Raw genomic sequence first — 19,390 nt, 5'->3', positions numbered from 1 at the left:
GTTGCATTTGAGTTCAGGACGCCTAATGCAGAGTGTGGGAGTCATAGTGTAATGCACGTCATACTTGCCCACTTTCCCGGAATGTCTGGGATACTCCTGAATTCCGGACAGATCTCCCTAACTCCTTGGAGAGCAGGAAATTTTCCTACATCCTGCCTGCTTACTAGTGAAGTGTGTGGCCACAGTCACATGTCCTATGGCAGACATGTTGGGGGAGATATGGAGTGTTGATGCAATTTGCATCATTGCTGTGGTGGGTTTGGTGAGTACCGCTCCCTTTCAGATTAACAGAGCTTCTCTTTGCATCTCCTGGAGGAGAGGTCTGAAAATTCAGCATCTATGAATATCAATTACTTACCAGACATAAAACAGGGGTTGCCTGGGCTACCTGCATGTATTTTCCTTTAAAATGTTCCTAATAGGTTGCTAACCAGAGTCTCACCCCCAGGCTAAAATTTGCCAGCCCTCCCCTGCATAAAATGACTCCATTGTGGCTATCTAAATGGTGAGGCAAGTCTCTAATAAAAAAATGTAATAGAAATGTATCATTACAGTATCTTAGGTCTGTTTCTCTTTACATTGCATATACCAGCGTTTCTCACTTGCTACATTTCAGGTATAATAATATAGATTTGCTGTAAGAGTTAATTATCCCCAATAGAATGCGCAGTAGGAACCACATAATCTAATATGGCGGCTTGGTGACAGGATGGACAGATAGAAAAAGAGGCGGAGGGCTCATTTACATATTTGTGATGAGAAAATGGCTAAAACATATGCAAACTAATGTGTACTTTAGTCGCATTTTAGTGCATTTCTAATGCATTTTTCCTTGCACATTTAATTCTTTGCATTTTTACTAATACAATCAATTCTACTGGTAGCACACATGAGAAAAATTTTAGAATGTAATGGTGTGAATAACCAAGCCCATAGGAAACCATGCATCTTACTCTAATGCAATTTCTGCATTTGACACATGCAATAACAGAATGAAGTCTTAATACTGTAATAGTTTGAAATGTATACTCTAAAATCTGAAGTAAAATCACAAAAAAGTTATTGTAGTGAACAAAGGCTTTTACTTACCTAACACTGATCCATGGCCGATAGCTACAGTTTCACCTTTCACCACCAACTTCACCTGGACCTTGGTTTCTGTAGCTGTGTTAAAGATAGTGATACTTACTGCCTCTTCTACCCCTGAGCGAAAAACAGATGGCGCTGCAACCAGGTAGCCCCTAGGATGGAGAGAATATTACAATCATGGCAATGGTTTGTCATATAATATGTGCTCAGCAGACGGTTTAAAGATGAAATCCCATGGAAAAAATAGTGTGCTTTTTAACATAAATCACCGTGGTGACCTGTAACAAAACACATCATTTTTATTTCCTTCGTTTTTCTTCATTCAAGCTGATATTAATGAGCTGTAGTGAACAGAAAAGCTTTGGAATGCCCCTTTTCCAAGCATGCTGGATCATAGCACAATCTCCTTCCCCTCCGTCCTCTGAGGAGCTTGACTGGCTTTGACAGATCATATTACACTCTCCTTGGGAACCAGCTTGAGAGCTGAAATGCATATGCATTGACAGCCATATACATCAACATCAAGCACCATAGAGCAATTTTCCAAAGGGATGACTGAGTCTCCCGGACATTCCAAAAAAGTTGTCCTATGTCCCTTTTAACTCTTTTTGCTGCAAGAAAAAATGTGACAGGAACAGGAATTGACTTTAATTTACACTTAATTTTCATACCATGCACTTCAGGCAGGTAAATGAATAAAAAGTGGACTGTCTGCATAGGCACTGAAAAAAATGCTACATGTGAACTTTTAAAAATGAAGCAGTGGTTTCCAAAGACTTCTATTGCAATGGCAGCCTAGGGGTAGAAAATAAAGCCGCAGACTGGATAAAAATGTAATTCTCACAACACAAGAGGGAAAAAAATATTTGCAAATGATTGCCTTTTCATTTACAAGAGACATTCCATAAACACTGATATTATGTCAATTTTCTTTAAGGGTCTTGTCCCTTTTTTGATAACCACATAAAAGAGTAAGTTGGATTCTGATTACTGTAATTAGCTAGGGAGAAGGCGCACTTCAAAGCATAGTGATGGTTTAGTATTAATCTTTTGGCTGTCTGGCAAAGTAACAGAGGGGGGAGAGCTAAATGTTCACAAGTCTATTGGGCTCAATATTGCCGGAGGTGCAGAGAAGGACTATTTGTGCATTCATGCATGTGTACTTTTTAGAAACCACTGTAACCAGAGGATATTTTTACAGCTATGTGATATAGCAGCTCACAGCATCACTACTGCCAAATACTTCTCTGCTATGTGTTACTAAAAGTATTGGATTTTTGGGTCAATGTCCCAAATATGTGGTAGATGATATTTTAACTGTAAAAAAAGACAAAATAAGACCAGTTTTTAAATCATAGGCATATTAACAAAAAGAGAAGATAAAAGGTGGAGCAAATATCAACCATGTCTCTACCTGCCCTAGACAGCAAATAGAAACATTTAAGAATTGCTTCAGACATCTGCTATATATACTGTACAAAATGCTGTACTCTCCTTGTCTCATTGAAATACGTCTCTCAACTTATGATGTCTTCTAATTTCTCCCAACCTATATTAATATGTGCCTGGAGAAAGATCTCTCCTAAACAGGATCAATGCCACATCATTGACATTGGGCTCTTTGTCACCCAGGGAACTGTGATTTACTACTCTATCGGAAAATAATGCATTACAAGCTATGTTAGTTGCCACAACACAAATTAAAATAAACATGGCTTTGGGTGAAAAGATCATATGTGCTTTTTAAACAGCCAATTTCATTTGAATAAGATGAACTTTTCATTTCCATTACTGACATACTGTAGACAATTACAGAAGTATAACATAGACAGAGTGACCTGCCCCTCCCATGCAATTCATTCCTCACTTACAGAAAGCATCAGATGTGCAGACATTGGAATTTAAAGCAGTTAGGCAGGTGCTAACAGATAGTATGTGTCTGAGTGTAACTAATAGAGAGAATAGACAAGTGTTAAGATTAATAAATGTTAAATGCTGCATAGCAGTCTTTGTCAGATGAGCCAAAATTAGTGTATGAGGAATAACAATACAGCTGAGGTTTTCATGCATGACTGTGACACCACTCCAGCCAGCCAACAGTGGTCCTATGGTTGGTAATAGAATGATGAGGACAGTGGAGAACAGAGGCTGACAGAGTAACAGACAAACTACAGTCAGTGAACTAATATTAGTGTTAAAAGAGGTGTATTAGAGCGCTTGACTTTTTGTATCTTGACACGGCTGATTTCTGAGAGCTAAATTAATCCAGTTCTATGCTTTTTAGCAAGAAAGTTGCATTAGCAGTGGGGTCAGGAATACAAACACTGCTTGATCAGATAAATCCCAGTTTCCAGATTTTGGCAAAAAATGCATATGTCCATTTTGCAGGGTGCCTAGAATGTAGGCTACTGGTGTTGGTATATCAACCTACCCAAGCTCACCATCCACCAGATCTCAGTCTAATGGTTTATCTGTGGGATGAGATGAAATTAGCTATTTGTTGTAGGGATCCACCACCAGTTAACCTGCACCAATCAAAGAACAAAGCATGTTGATTCATGACCTAGCAAATTTGTGCTGTTCTGTGGTACAATGGGGGAGCAACCTTCTATTAGGTGGAGGTTTATACTAAATTTGCCACAGTGGATATTAGTGTAAATTTTTTTCACCGCACACACCAGTTACATGCAGAAATCTGGAGCCGATAGTGGTGGCCTCTGTGCTGTAGCAGCTCCTTTCAGCTTGCATGTTCAAGAAAAGCACAGTACACAGCATTAGCCTCCCCAGCGAAAACCAGCTGATCATATTTTTGTTTAATTCTCTGTATAATAATGCGTGTAATATGTAATGTCACCTAACGCTTGCCCTTACTAGTATACAGCTAAATATTTCTAGTGTGCAATGAAAATATGATGTCTTGGGGTACATGCACAGTGCTGAACTGAACGGATGTATTACTAGTAACTCTGTCAGAGCAGCACCAATATAATCAAAATTAGCAAGCTGAAAGACAGCTGTTCAGTATTGTTTGGTGCATGCCAAGACACACAATAAAAACTAGTAATAATCTGATGACTCAGTGGGCCTGAGGCAAAAAAATGAGTAAATTTGATCCTGGACAAAACCATGTTACAATGCAAGGGGTGCAAATTAGCTTATTATTTTGCACACAAGTTAAATACTGGCTGCTTTTTCATGTAGCACACAAATACTTGATAGCTACATGTCGTACCCCAACTATAAATCTGTCCCCACATTTTAAATTTACCTTCCCTAACAATGTAACATGGTTTTGCCAAGATGCAAAGTTACTAATTTATTTTGCTTTGCTCTCCTTAATGACTCAGGCCTAGTGTGTCAGTTTAAAGACTCCAGTGACTCAAATGCTTATGGTTGAAGAATTACTTTCATCTTTATCACTTCTGTCTACCAGATAATCAAGGGGATATGCTACTGTGCAGCACATAAAAACAAAGTAAAAGTCACCTCTTCTTCTATAATGAAGAATGACCTATAGAACTGCATAAATGAGTGTCTTTACAAAACTCCCATTTTCCCAAAAGAGGAAATAACAGACTTACGAGCCTGTTTATCAAGGTTCATTTTAGTATTGGGTCTATTTGTTAAACCCCTAACATAATTAATGCTGAATAACACAGTGAAATTCTAAAGCCATCTCAGGATGGCATTAGGCGGATATGACATGCTTTGCAGCCCCCACTGGAGAAAAACATTAGTTCGATGTGTATGCGCAGTGTGAATTTCAAAGGGCAGCAAGGTTAAACAAGTCTTTCTCTGCTGCATTAAGCAGGGGGTGAAAGTGACCACTTATTCTGCAGAACAGCCTGTTTACAGCAGCACTGTCCTGGCTACCAATTTAAATAAATAACTTCGATAAGGAGCATCCAATGGTGATAATAATCATTATTTATATGGGAAAATCAACGATAATTTAGAAATAGGCCCCCAAAATCACAGAGCAAGCATCCGTGGGAGGTGTACAGGGTCTTCAAACACTATAAGGATAACATTCTTCTGCACAGAGGTAGCATCTCTTTGCAGATGCTACTAAACAATGCAGCCCTGGCCCTACATGTGGATTACTAGGACAATAGGTCCAGGCAGAAAAACCTTTGCTTGCGGGTGATGTCGTAGAATAGCGAGTGGTTGCTATAATCAAGAGCTCACTCAGCCCCTTTTCATCTGTTGCCCAATCCTGCTAGGCTCACCTTCAATCTGGACCAGATTTCCAAGTTACAATGAGCTAAACCTACAGATCTACACTATTAAAGAGACAAAAAGGAGATGCGGGAGAATATCACACTAGATAAGCACTAGATCCTGCTGATTGTCCTGATGTAGACATCTGTGACTTTGCAGTATAGATGAGTTGTGCAACCTATCACAGATACTATTTGCAATGTGATGATCCAATACAGATTTGGTTTCATATTTAAGGTACATCATGGATTATTATTATTATTTTTTGTTGTTGTACATAGGAGGTTACAACATACAACAAGATTATATAAGTACATACAGATAAGAACAATGGGTTCAGATAAGCAGAATAATAAATGCATTAATGTAATTAACAGAACAAATTGCATGGCATACAAAAACAATACAGCATGAGTCAAAACAGGGACAGAGAGTGGGCAGATATGAAACATAGAGTACAGACATGAGGCATAGGTTACAGGACCCTGCTCATGACAGCTTACATTGTAAAGGGATAATGACAGACAAAGGAGCAAGTGTGAACAATAGGCATAGTGGGGTTTACTATGGTGCAGAAGTCTGCAATATACCAAGGCCATGGTGTAGGAAGACCTAGATAGGGCCATACTGGTGCAGAGGCCTAGGTGGTACAGAGTCCTGGAGGGTCAAGATGGTATAGGAGCCTATTTGGGCACATCCAGGATGGTGCATGGGTCATGATGGTATCAGGGCCTAGGTAGAGTAGAAGTCTGAATGGTGACCAGGGAGGTATGACAATGGCAATGTAACCAGCAATGCCATAATTGTTAAAACAACAGCAAGGCTTTACACTATGTTTCTACTTAGGATGATGGCAAGAAGCTCATATTCCAACTGAGCTTGAGGGAACATCAGTAACCAATACCTAGATCTCCTCCCCAGTTTATCTGGGGTTTTCAATTTTCCAGGAACCAGTTCCCATTGTGAAGAATTTCCAATTGCCACATTTTGCGTGGCATGATGTGCACCCTATGTGGCAGAAGATTACTTCCTCTATTAAAACATTAATGAGCTAACAGAAAACCGAGAGATAACTGTTTTCCACTGGTAAATTATTCCATGTGTGTGTTTATCATTTTGTTCAAGTTTGGAGTGGTAAGAACACAGCTCTTTTGAAGCAGAGCTTCAACAGTTCTGGCCACTTCCTGGAGCTGCTATGTGTAGTGGCTTTTCTTGGAGTTCCGTGAACAGCTTCACAGCCCCGTTTGAGAATCGGGGCTGTGAGAAGCCTGGATGTGGGTGTGAACATGAGAATTAATAAATACAGTCATTTATTAACTGTTCGGAGATGCTCATAAGTTTTCAATTTATCCCACTGTAGGATGCTAGTCCAAACTGTTGGGAATGTTTGGAGATACATTATAGACAAATGTATTCGGATCCTTGTCTATTACACCAACAGGGACTCTAATGATATTGTATTCGAATAAATATACTTTAACATAGAGTTCATCCACCTTTTGCAGCGTTAAGTTTCCACTGTTTTGGCTTTCTACAAGATGAAGTGTTTCTGTGGGAATTTGTGCCCATTCATTCTGTATTATTATTATTATTATTATCATCATTTATTTGTCAGGCGCCACAAGGTTTCCACAGCGCCGTTGTAGAGCATTTATGAGGTCAGGCACTGATATTGGACGAGAAGGCCTGGCTCGCAATCTCCATTCCGGAACACGTTTCCACTACTCCACAGTCCAGAGATGGTGTGCTTTACACCACTCCATCCGACGCTTGTGTTTGGCCTGAATGATGTGTGGCTTGCATGCAGCTGATCGGCCCATTAAGCTCCCGCCGCACAGTTTTTGTGCTTACATTAATGCCAGCGGGTGTTCAGAACTCTTCAGCCATGGAACCAGCAAAGCATTGGCGACTTTTACGCACCATGCGCTTTAGCAGATGTTGACTTCACTCTGTGATTTTCTGTGATGTTGACCTCGCTCTGTGATTTTGTTGTTGTTCCTAAACACTTCTAATGATATCACTTACAGTTGACTGTGGAATATTCTGCAGTGATGAAATTTCAAAAACCATCTTATTGCAAAGGTGGCATCCTATCACAGTACAACGTTTTAAGTCACTGAGCTCTTCAGAACAACCCATTTTGTATCACAAATGTTTGTAAATGTAGACTGCATGGCTAGGTGCTTGATTTTATACACCTCTGGCAAAGGGTCTGATTGAAACACCTCAATTCAATAATTAACAGGTGTGGTTGAATACTGTTGTCCATATGTTCTGGTACAACATGGAATCTGTCACACAATAAGGCTTTACAATTATGTTATCACACCCCTACAAAAGGTGGTCATGCACTTAGCCTGGTTGCAAAACTTGTAACATTAAGGGGTATGCCTTAGATACACTCCGCCAATCAGTGTCTCTTACCAACAATGTATGTTTATTGGGGACTTGTATTGGCAGAATAGATCCAGTGGGTCCATTACATCTATTTCAGAAGGCAAAAAAAAAATCATCAAAGATAGGCAGGACCTTTAAGACCCATAATAACTTTAGAGCAGTTGGCACTTGGATCAGGGCTTGAGCTAAAGCTTGGGGTACATTCAGATTTAATATTTGTGTTAATATTAAATATATTGTATCCCTTTAAAGTTTGCACCCAAACCAATGGTCACTAAAGTATAGCAAAATTGCAATGATATAAATACAAATATAAATTGTGCTGACAGATTTACAGTTAGGAGGGGATGTCTCCTAACTCAGTTTTAAATTGTAGTGTGAAACTAAAGCTGCCCAATATTTGTGTTAACTGCAAAAGCAGGCAGTATTTTCCATGACTTAATTAAAAAAAATTGCATTGCACAAATTGGTAGAAATCTCCATCACTGGGTTCATAGTAAAATTTCAGAAAGGGCCTTGCAATGCCCCTCCAGCCTTCTAGGCTCTCTCTCTGTTCTCATAACAGCTCAGTGGCGGCCAGACCACTACATTCTGAGAAGGGGCTCCTGCTCTCCTGGCAGCAGAGCGGAATCCTCAGGAATACTGCAGTGACCAGAGCCACCTTAACAACATTGTGGGCCCCCGGGCAAAGCAGTGCAGCGGGGCCCCTACCTCTATATATGTGCATCATATATATATATATATATATATATATATATATATATATATATATATCTATATATATCTATATATATAGATAGATATAGATATATTTGCAGGATTTTTTATTTTTTTTGCAGGATTATTTATTTTACTTAAGAGCCCTGTCTATGGGGCCCTTAACTGTGGGGCCCCCGGGCACCTGCCCATCGTGCCCAATGGAAAAGATGGCCCTGGCAGTGACAGTAGTTCTGCCACTGATTGAACCCCTTGTATTCCATCATGGTTTGTAAAACTACAAATTTGTAGCTGTTAGCTGGATTTGATCTGAACTGTAAATGAGGCCCATATGTTCCAATTAAGTTGAATAACTAAGAGGCAAATACTGTATGCACTGCAGTTTCGAGTTTTACACATGAATTTGTAATGGTTCCTTCTTGCAGGGCAGTGTAATTCATTGGCTATGTATACTGTATGTAGAATATATTCATCATGCTGCCCAGAATCCCCGCCCCCATGGTTAACAACTTCATATAATGCGTGTTTTTGGACACAGGCAAATATCTAATCCCAACAGAACAGACACCATATCATATATCATAAATAGACAAAGAATTTAACAATAAAGCATTTTTACACCTGTCACCGACAGTATTGGCACTGTAAGGGTTAATCGCATATCTATTGATTTGATATATTGACAGACACCTTGTGCTTTACAGCTGAAATCTGTGATATTCTGCTTCTTAATTGGTTTTTAGAATAAATTATTTTCCTTTAAAGCAGGGATCCCTAGACAAGGAATGTTCATTGAACAAACTTGTTTTCCGTTTCCTTTTGAGTAGGGCACTCATACACCTACACTCCCAGTTTAAAAGTCCAGAGCCTGATAAAATGCTATCCTAATTGATTGAATTGGAGAGGGAATTAGGCTGTTCATTTTTATGATTACAGTGGTATAAATGCTATGCAATTATGTCAAAATGCAGCTGTCAAGTGAACATAATGGAAATTAAAGGCACCCCACTGGATATACCTAGTCCACATACACTAAGGGGTATATTTACTTAACTGCGGGTTTGAAAAAGTGGAGATGTTGCTTATAGCAACCAATCAGATTCTAGTTATGAATATAGAACATTCTACAAAATGACAGCTAGAATATGATTAGGTGTTATAGGCAACATCTCCACTTTATCAAACCGGCAGTTTAGTAATATACCCTCTAGTCTTCTCTGTAGCCCCTATCATAATAAGAGAATTTCAAAGCTAGGAAACATTGTAGTCATTTTGGCTTTCAGATTCTGGCATGTACAACCTTCTTAATGAAGTTACAGGTTTTCCTTAAAGATGTCTTATTTTGGATTTTTATTTATTAAAACAAAAAGTCAAATTGCATCAACATTCGCAAAGAAATTACACATCATAAACAAAGTAAAGTTATCAGGGGATCTGGTTTAGGAGGTAAAGGAAATGGATGGAAAAAGGGGGAAGAAGTAAGGCTAATTTAATAATTGAGCAAAAAAAAAAAAAAAAATCTTCCTAGTAATGGAGGTCCGAAAATAGTTTCTGTCTTAGCCACCTAGTGTTCGAGGAGGACAAGAGGCCCTTTGTTTCTAAGTGGTTACTCTCCTATATAAAATAATTTGTCCTGACATGAAACCCAAATCCTCAATACAGATGTACTCCATGCACTAAACCTAAACCCAATTTAAGTGTAAGCCATAATACAAGTCCTAACCTTAAACCTCGCTTAAGCTATAAAATTACCCAAAGACCTAACAGGTCTTGATCCATTTTGTCCACCAAAGCCAGCAATAAAGTCCAAGGGCAGTGACAGAACTACTAACATCACAGGTGGTGGCCCAGAGGTTAAGATGGCCTTACTATCATCATCATCAACATTTATTTATATAGCATGCCAGTCCATCTGCTGATTAGGTCCTTACTTTGCTGTTCTGGTCATGCCCATATCTCAAAAGCATCTTGGTGCATTTTTGTAGCCTGTGCAATGTATATATGTACCAACCTGTTCCTGGCTGAAATGAGTAGTTCAGGAACTGCGGACCAAGCATCAGTCCATCAGCAGCCAGCACTGCCTACATTTGACTAAATCCTCCCAACTTGGAGAAAAGAGGTTATTATATACTGTTTACAGTGGTTATTGGTTATAAGCAAAGATTCAATGTCAGATATTAGTAGACGTATACTGCCGGCGGGAAAATGAGCCTCAAATGCATGGTGATGCTGTATTGGAAGAACTTATTATTTGAAAGGTTATATCCATAATATCAAAGCTGGATAAAATGTTTCCAGCAATAGGGATAAAGTACATGTGCACTGTCCCATACTGCATTTGCACTGTGCTACCGCATATGCAGCTTCATAAATCCCTAGAAATACATTGCTTAAAACCTCCTGACCCCAACCTGCTGCAGCCCATTCCTGTCCCACAATCACCTGTCATTGAAACATTGATCGCACAAAGGGGTTCCTCCACTCAAACTTCAGTCATCATGGGCCCGATGGTGAGTTGGACTCATGTTGTACATAATCTCTGCTCAAAAGAGCTGCCCGTAGAAACAAGTATTTTTACGCCCATATGATGTGTCCAACTCTGCACCTGTAGCATATACGCCAAATTTATGCAATGCTTACACTAGGCATAAATAAACCCACACACACACAACCAGGTCATAAGTTGTTAACAATTGTTTTAATAGTGGAAAACATATTTGTTATGTAGCAGATATAATGATCTTTCTTTTGTACAAATGAAAGTAGAATATCATTTTTTTCTATATAAAATACACCCACAAAATCCTATAATATATGCACGATCAGTGAAGATAGCACCTTTCAGCCTCAGAGGTGAATTGTCAATCAGAAGCAGCCAGTTAGTGCTGATGACCGTCATCATCTGAGTGCAATTAACCTCTAGCAGGTGCAAAAGACATGGCTCCTGGCAGGCATATTTCTCCTTCATCCACTCTGGGGGACACTGCTACCATGGGGTTGTATGAGGGCGCATGGAGTTGGCACTTAAATAGTTAACAACTAAGTTTGCTGCTGACTCCTCCCCTCTGCAATCCCACAGACCTCAGTTTTGTTTAAGTGCCCAAGGAGCAGACACGGGCTGGGAGAGGCGTGGCCGGGGCAGGCTGTCATGTGATGCAGCCGCCTGTGCGCTGACGCGGCCGCATCTGATGTCATCAGATGCGGCCGCGGGGGAAAGAATTGTATTTTGCAGCCAGGCCCTAATTTGCAGCCAGCCCGGCCCTAATGGCGGCCTGACCGAGCGGCCCGGGGGGGGGGGGGGGGGGGGGGGCGATGCCCCCCTGCCCTCCGGGCCAGCCCGCCACTGCCAAGGAGCTGTTCTGTGTTTAGTACTGCTTAGCAGTACTTGCTGCTTAGGTTTAGATTTTGTATAGGTGAGGATGGATGTATTTAACATTTTTTTCCTCACAGATTTCAAATGGAGCAATGCTCCGTTTTACTTTAAAAAAGAAGAAGAAGAATATTTATAAAAGAAAGACCGCACAGCTCAGTGTGGTGTTTATTGATCAAGAGCAGTGACAGCGCTAAGCGACTGTTACTGCACTGTCCCGACGGGTCCGGCACTGCCAAAGGCAGAGAGTGCTGCACTCCGTCCAAGGACCGGACATACTGGGAGATACCAAGTCCCACGCTGAGGCGGAGGGGGGACTTGGATCTCATAGAGCCCTAGGAAGAATTCCGAATGGGCATTGATACAGGAGCACAATGCAGTGTGGCAGCCTGAGCTGATGGAGGCTTTCTATGGGCGTTTGAACCATCAGACAGCGGGGAGTGAGTGAGAGATTCTCCGGCTGTCAGTGGTACGCTCCGGAGCAGGAGATATTCGCACCTTTTCCTGTCATCGTAGTCGGACTTCAGAGGCACCTCAGAGAGTTCTACTGCTGCTGGCTTCTCCTCACAATTCCTCCTTGTGTCAGCTAAGTACCCCATAGGGGATATATATTAAAAAAAAAGAAAATAAAAATAAAAAACACCAGTGCTGGTAGTGTAAAGGAGACCCCCCACCTGATGATTGGTACACTCCAAAGGCGGGAAAATTCAGCTACAGTTTACCTCAGAGGACTCCTGACTGAAATAATGGAGAATCCACCTGCTGCTGGCTTCCCTTCATTGACAATTGCACAAGTACATCAGTTGTTTATGATATAAGTCAGCAGAGTTTTATATATATATATACATATATATATATATATATATATATATATATATATATATATATATATATATGTTTGTTTATCTATACATATGTGTTTACAAAAGGCATATAGGGTTATAACTAGACTCTATCTGCACTTAGGTGATTTTATACAATATCTTCCACTTTTACATTATTATTACAACAGATATTTATATTACTCTTTTGAGGCTATTAGCCACAGTCAGAACAAGTAATTATTTAACTTTATTTTTATCCGTGAAAGTTGCCTAATCTGTATTTCTTAAAAAAAAGAAAAAAAAAGAAAAATAAATATAATGTCTGATAAGAACAAGAATTATTGTGCAGAATTTTATACCTGTTCACAATACCTGTCAAATTATCTGTGGGGTAAAGAGACCAGGGGGCCGTTTGTGCTCAGTGTGACACTGTCCTCAGCAGCTAAGTACACCACTGGGGAATAACTAGTTAATGAGGCTCCTTGTGGTAATAGAGAGAAAACTGTAATATATATATATCATATATATCTACCTACAGTTTAGAGTTTTATTATAGAAGAATCTAAAGTTAATGGAGACAGTATTTTACATGAGTGTTCAGTCAATGATTATGAGACTTAATTTTATTATTCAGAGATTAATTTCCATGCTGTTTTGAGGCATTAGCCAGGATCAAAACAAACATGGTTATACTATCTATTATCTCTGTGGTCTGATTGTTTATGGCCTGTCTGTTTCTTTTTAAAAAAAATAACATATACAAATTAAGTAGGAGCATGTCATTTTCCTATAGGACTGCTCCCCCTTCTCAAATTGGTCTGTTCCTTGAAGCCAATTCACGGAACTGGACAGTAGACAGTTGAAGAAACTCCTGAGCAGTTTTACTTCGCAAGCACTGATCAGCAGTATATACTGTATGTGACTGACAGGCTGCTCTCTATCAGCAGTATATACTGTGTGTGACTGACAGGCTGCTCTCTATCTGTGGGTACTACGGGTATCACTGCTACTGATCAGCACTATATACTGTGTGTGACTGACAGGCTGCTCTCTATCAGCAGTATACTGTGTGTGACTGACAGGCTGCTATCTATCTGTGGATACTACAGGTATCACTGCTACTGATCAGCAGTATATGCTGTGTGTGACTGACAGGCTGCTATCTATCTGTGGATACTACAGGTATCACTGCTACTGATCAGCACTATATACTGTGTGTGACTGACAGGCTGCTCTCTATCAGCAGTATACTGTGTTTGACTGACAGGCTACTATCTATCTGTGGATACTACAGGTATCACTGCTACTGATCAGCAGTATATACTGTGTGTGACCGACAGGTTGCTCTCTATCAGCAGTATATACTGTGTGCAGAGCCGTAACGACGGCGGTGCGACCGCCCCGGGCGCAAGCCCAAGGGGACGCAGCCGCCCGTTACCTGCCTCTGTGCCCTCTAATCCAGCTCCCCTACTGCCAATTCCCGGCATCAATATATCTTCAATACCTGGGATAGCTTGGCGCTTCTGCCCGCAGTGGAACGCAAGTGCGTTCCACCGAAAGCAGAAAGTTCGGCATTCAAATACCGAACTTCCTGTCAGTGGAACGCATGTGCGTTCCACTGACAGGAAGTCCGGCATTTGAATGCCGAACTTCCTGCTTGTTCCACTGCGTGCAGAAGCACCAAGCTATTCCAGGCATGCGTTCCACTGCGGGCAACAATGCGGGCAGAAGCACCAAGCTATTCCAGGCATGCGTTCCACGGCGGGTAACAATTGCTCCATATAAATGGACACCTTTACACACAATATGCCACACATACCTGTCAAACCTACTAGCCTGGGCCAGTTTTGCTACTCTATTATTTTTTTCTATACTTCATGTTACTTGGTATATTGTTATTGTTATTGTGTTAGTGTGTTTTCTGTACCCACAGAAAATCGAAAATAAATGTTTATTATGATCATTGTATATGAAATTCAAAATGTCCAATAATGTGAGGAGGAAGCCAAGTATGGTCCCTGCAAATGATGTCATTAGACAGTAATGATAGTCTCTCTCTCTCTGTAAAGTGCTAGCCACACCCACTCATTAGGTTGGCCACACCCACTTGTCAAATGCCACTCCCACTTAGATGGGGGGCACCGGTGCCCTGTCTCGCCCAGGGCACCAAAATGTCTAGTTACAGCACTGACTGTGTGTGACTCTCAGGCTGCTCTCTGTCTATGGGTAGTGCAGGTATCACTGTCACTGATCAGCAGTATTCTGTGTGTAACTGACAGGCTGCTCTCCATCAGCAGTATACGGTGTCTGTCTGACAGGTTGTTTTCTATCTGCGGGTACTCTGCCCTAGACATGGTTCTGGAGGGATGAGTACCTTACATCAGTTTTGCCTTACACATATCTGTACAAATAGATTTCTGTAGAATATTTACTAATTCCTTCACATAGTTATCAACTTATTGTTGAGATTCTTCTATTGTGAGGATTATTCTGTTTTATATATATATATATATATATATATATATATATATATATATATATATATATATATATATATATACATATACATACACACAGGGTGATCCAAAAGTCGCAGTACACCCTTTTATTTCAAAAACTCTACAGGAAATTGGGAAACCTCAATATTCCAGTAAGGTATGGGCGCCATCTTGAAATCGGCCAATCCGCCCAATTCCTGTAGAGTTTTTGAAATAAAAGGGTGTACTGCGACTTTTGAATCACCCTGTATATATATATATATATATATATATATATATATATATATATATATATATATATATATATATATATATATATACACATACAGGATTGTGTTGCGTACTATGATTAGCCAAGCAACCATAGGTAAAGGTACTTTACTGCCGGTGAATCACGAACTACGTGTTTTGGGTCTTTTTGGAAATCCTTTCTTACGAACACGGACTATTAAGTTCAGCCCACCAATAGAGGTAGTCTCCTTGCAATTCGAGGACAGTTGCAAACGGGTGGAGATGCTTACTCTAGAAGATGTCCGAATCCCAAGATCTTAAAATAAAAAAAATAAAAAAATAAATAAATTAAAAATTAAATACTAATCCGCATGACGGGACCTTACTCTCCTTGCGACTGCTGAGGTAGGGGGCCACCTACAATTATTCAAATATCAGTGGGCGGCGTACACCTAAGATATTTGGAACTTGGGGATCATGTCCAGAGTGGAGAAACACCGGGGGCTTCATTCAAACCTGTTCTTGGTGCCCAAAACAGGACGGATAATTTCTAAACCTCAAGGGGCTAAAACAACATCTACGATTAGACAAGTTTCGGATGGGATCAGTCCTTTGTTTTTACAGTAGGAAGCTCCCATTATCAATTCAGGGCTTTCCCCTTTGGCTTTCCAGAGCCCAGAGAGTGTTCACAAAGATTATGGCGGTAATGGCAGAACGTTTACGTGCCTTGTGAGAGAACATTATTCCGCATTTGGACTATTTTCTCCTCAAAGACTTATCAGGTCCTTTTCTCTATTAGCATCTGACACTGTCTATTCGAATTCTGAGGCAACATGGTTGGATAATTAATTATTCCAGATCCCAGTTGATGCCCTCACACAGGATGAGGTTTCTAGGATTAATAATGGACACCACTTTTCAGGGTTTTTTTTCCAGAACCTTCTCTACAGATCCCTACAACTCTCTGTACGGTTAATCCTGAGTCACCCTGGTCCTTCCATGTGCTTGGGCATGGGGATTCTAAGGTCGATGTTTGAAACCATCCCATACGGTTGTTTCCACTCTCGCATGTTCCAGTGGAATCTACTAAGACATTGGTCATGTCCCCCTTTTTCATCTGGTGACCCAATGAATCAGACTCTCCAGGGAGATTGTCAACCTCTGAAATGATGGCTAGTAAAGAGCTTCTGATGATGGGCCGATCTTTTGTTCTGTGGTCTTGGATTCTGGTGACCACAGATGCCAGTCTGAAGGGCTGGGGAGCTGTTGTTCTCCAGCTTCGTCTCCAGGGTCTTTGGAAAGACAGGGAGGCGCTTCGGCCCATAGATGTTCTCGAGCTAAGAGCCATGCTGTTAGCCCTCCAGGGAGCCCAGTCTCTCCTTCAAGGAAAACCAGTCCACCTCCAGTCCTTCAATGTCACTGCAGTGGCATATGTAAATTGCCAAGGAGGAACAAGAAGTGCAGAAGCTATGCAGGTAGCGGAACAGGTTTTCTTGTGGGTGAGAATAGGATGGTTCATAAGACTGTACCTACTGTCTTGCCTAGGGTGGTTCCTGGTTTTTATTTAAATCAGGAGATAGTGGTTCCGGCCTTTAGAGAAAGGATTGCTCCTTCTGGGCCTTCTTCCTCTGTTAGTCTGGACGTGGTCTGGGCTTTACGGGTTTATGTGGACAGGACTTCTGCTCATTGCAGGACTGACTCTCTTTTTGTTCTTTACGAATTTTATAGGAGAGGTTGGCCATCCACCAAGCAGGCCATTGCTCGTCGGATCAGATCTATGATTAACCTTGCTTATGTGTAGAAATCTACCTGTGCCTCAGGTTCTTATGGTGCACTCTACTTGTGCGGTGGGGGCTTCCTGGACTGCTCGCCATGGAGCATTTGCAGAGCAGCTGGGTAGGGTGGCAAACTGGTCCTCAGTTCATACCTTTACGAGGTTTTGCCAGTTCAACATTTTTGCTTCTGCGGACGCCAATTTCAGTCGCAGTGTTTTGCGAGCTAGTAGACCAGAGAATTCCCTCCCTTAGGGGCTACTTTAGAAGGTCCCCATGGTAGCAGTGTCCCCCAGAGTGGATGAAGGAGAAAAGAAGATTTTTGTACTTACGTTAAATCTCTTTCTCCGATTCCATCTGAGGGACACTGCGTTCCCTCCCTTTTGGTGTTCTACAATTAGTTGTGTTGTTAAGCCCTTTTCTTGGGACTTTATTACTTTATTTGGGACTAGTATTACTGAGGTCTGTGGATTGCAGAGGGGAGAAGTCAGCAGCAAACTTAATTGTTAACTATTTAAGTGCCAACTCCATGCGCCCTCATACAACCCCATGGTAGCAGTGTCCCCCAGATGGAATTGGAGAAAGAGATTTAACGTAAGTACAAAAATATACTTATTTGTCTCCCTGCTGGTCTGCCACAGCTGTGTTTCCATGAGCACGTCTTATAGTCATAGATAAAAATAACAGATATTAAATAGTAACATAATAACATATTTGTTCTCTCACAAATGTTTCTGCTTAATTCTATTTCTTTTACATTGTTCTATTTTTTTATATTTAAATAGCACAACAAAGTTCATTCCCTGTGTATATGGCCACACAGGGAATGAAACTTCAGGTTGGCCCGAGAATCACTTTCACCACCATCTAGCCCTGTAAAAGCAATTGTAAGATAGTGGCACACACAGGCAAACTGTAGTCATCTTACACATTTTCCATCATGCTTGAGTATGTTCCAAGTGATTTAATTGAGCATCACATTCATTTTGGGGCCACACATGCAGCAATATCAGGTCAAATGCACAATATCACTGCTGATGTTGCAGTGCACATGGCCAGTATATGTATGTACAAATTGCTTTGCAAAATTACAAGCTGTGCAAATGATATATGCATGGGGTGGTATTATGTATCAAAAAGGTAAAATAAAGTTAAATTTTCCCCAACAAGTTTAAATTATTATGGTACATTGTTATAGCCAGACTACTCTGCGATAAAGCATATTATGAAAACTGAGAATCAAATCTCCTCACAGTATAACATTTCCAAGATGTATTTTCAGCAGGATAGAAAGGACATCAGACTTTACACAGAATATCTATTGGGAAGATTTCAAAACGTGCATAATGTATTTGTGATACATGCCAGCTAACCACAATAACCAAGAATGAAACAAGGTGTTTCATTGTAGGCATTCTTAAATCTACACAGTGTTTCTAAGGGCATGTGAGGGACAGAAATCTTGGCCACCATGTGTGTTATCCACTCTTGGCAAAACTACACAATGGGAGAAAATGAATACTGCTTTACCTCGGCGAGGCAGACACTGGCATTTGTGCGCTCCACAGAATCTTTACAGCACAGTGACTGGAGTTCAGTGTGCAATGAGGGCAACAAGTAAATCTCAAGAGAGCCATGTTGCAAATGAGAAGGCCAAGCAAAGAATGCTGAGGACCTCAACATCAACTAGATTAAGATGCCAGTTACAATAATACTTTACATTGATAAAAATCTTACTATGATAAAACTTGTTAAACTGTATCAAGACTATTAAATAAATTATAAGCCATTCAGTAGAATAGATGTAATAGATAAATGTACAGATCAAAAAGCTGAGATTAAAAAATCGGTACACTGCTAGTTTCTGCTTTTTTACTTAATTAATGTGAAAACAATAAATGTGAGACTCAACATCACCAGTAATGCATTAAAGCACACACACAACAAAACAAATATACACTACATGGCCAAAAGCATGTGGACACTAGAACATCACATACATAAGTGCTTACTGAACAACTCCATCCATTCAGCCAGAGAAGCATTAGGTTGGGCACTGATATTATTATTATTATTATTATTATTATTATCTTTGACTTATAAGGCGCCACACATTACATATACAGAAAACAGAACCAAGACACAATATGATACACAAATATATACAAACACAGGTGACAGGGTAAAGCAAACCAGATTATATCAGACAGATAGTGAAAGGGATAGTAGAAATCAGCAAGAAGAAGGCCGAAGATTAATAAAACAGGGGAA

The 19,390-nt window shown here is 40.4% G+C and overlaps 1 protein-coding gene across 2 annotated transcripts in view; it reads right to left on the bottom strand.

The window, feature by feature from the left end:
- CPAMD8 (C3 and PZP like alpha-2-macroglobulin domain containing 8) overlaps window positions 1-19,390 on the bottom strand; it is a 135,466-nt gene that overhangs the window by 103,850 nt on the left and 12,226 nt on the right. For both annotated transcript variants that reach the window (XM_075207118.1, XM_075207108.1), the window contains exon 2: window positions 1,090-1,241. In XM_075207118.1, the coding sequence (XP_075063219.1) occupies window positions 1,090-1,241 (152 nt within the window). The remainder of the gene's footprint in view (window positions 1-1,089; window positions 1,242-19,390) is intronic.

This window comes from Mixophyes fleayi, chromosome 1 (genome assembly GCF_038048845.1).
Source record: "Mixophyes fleayi isolate aMixFle1 chromosome 1, aMixFle1.hap1, whole genome shotgun sequence".
Taxonomy (NCBI): Eukaryota; Metazoa; Chordata; class Amphibia; order Anura; family Limnodynastidae; genus Mixophyes; species Mixophyes fleayi.
Note: the sequence above shows the minus strand (reverse complement) of the source record. Positions and strands in the feature narration are given on the sequence as shown.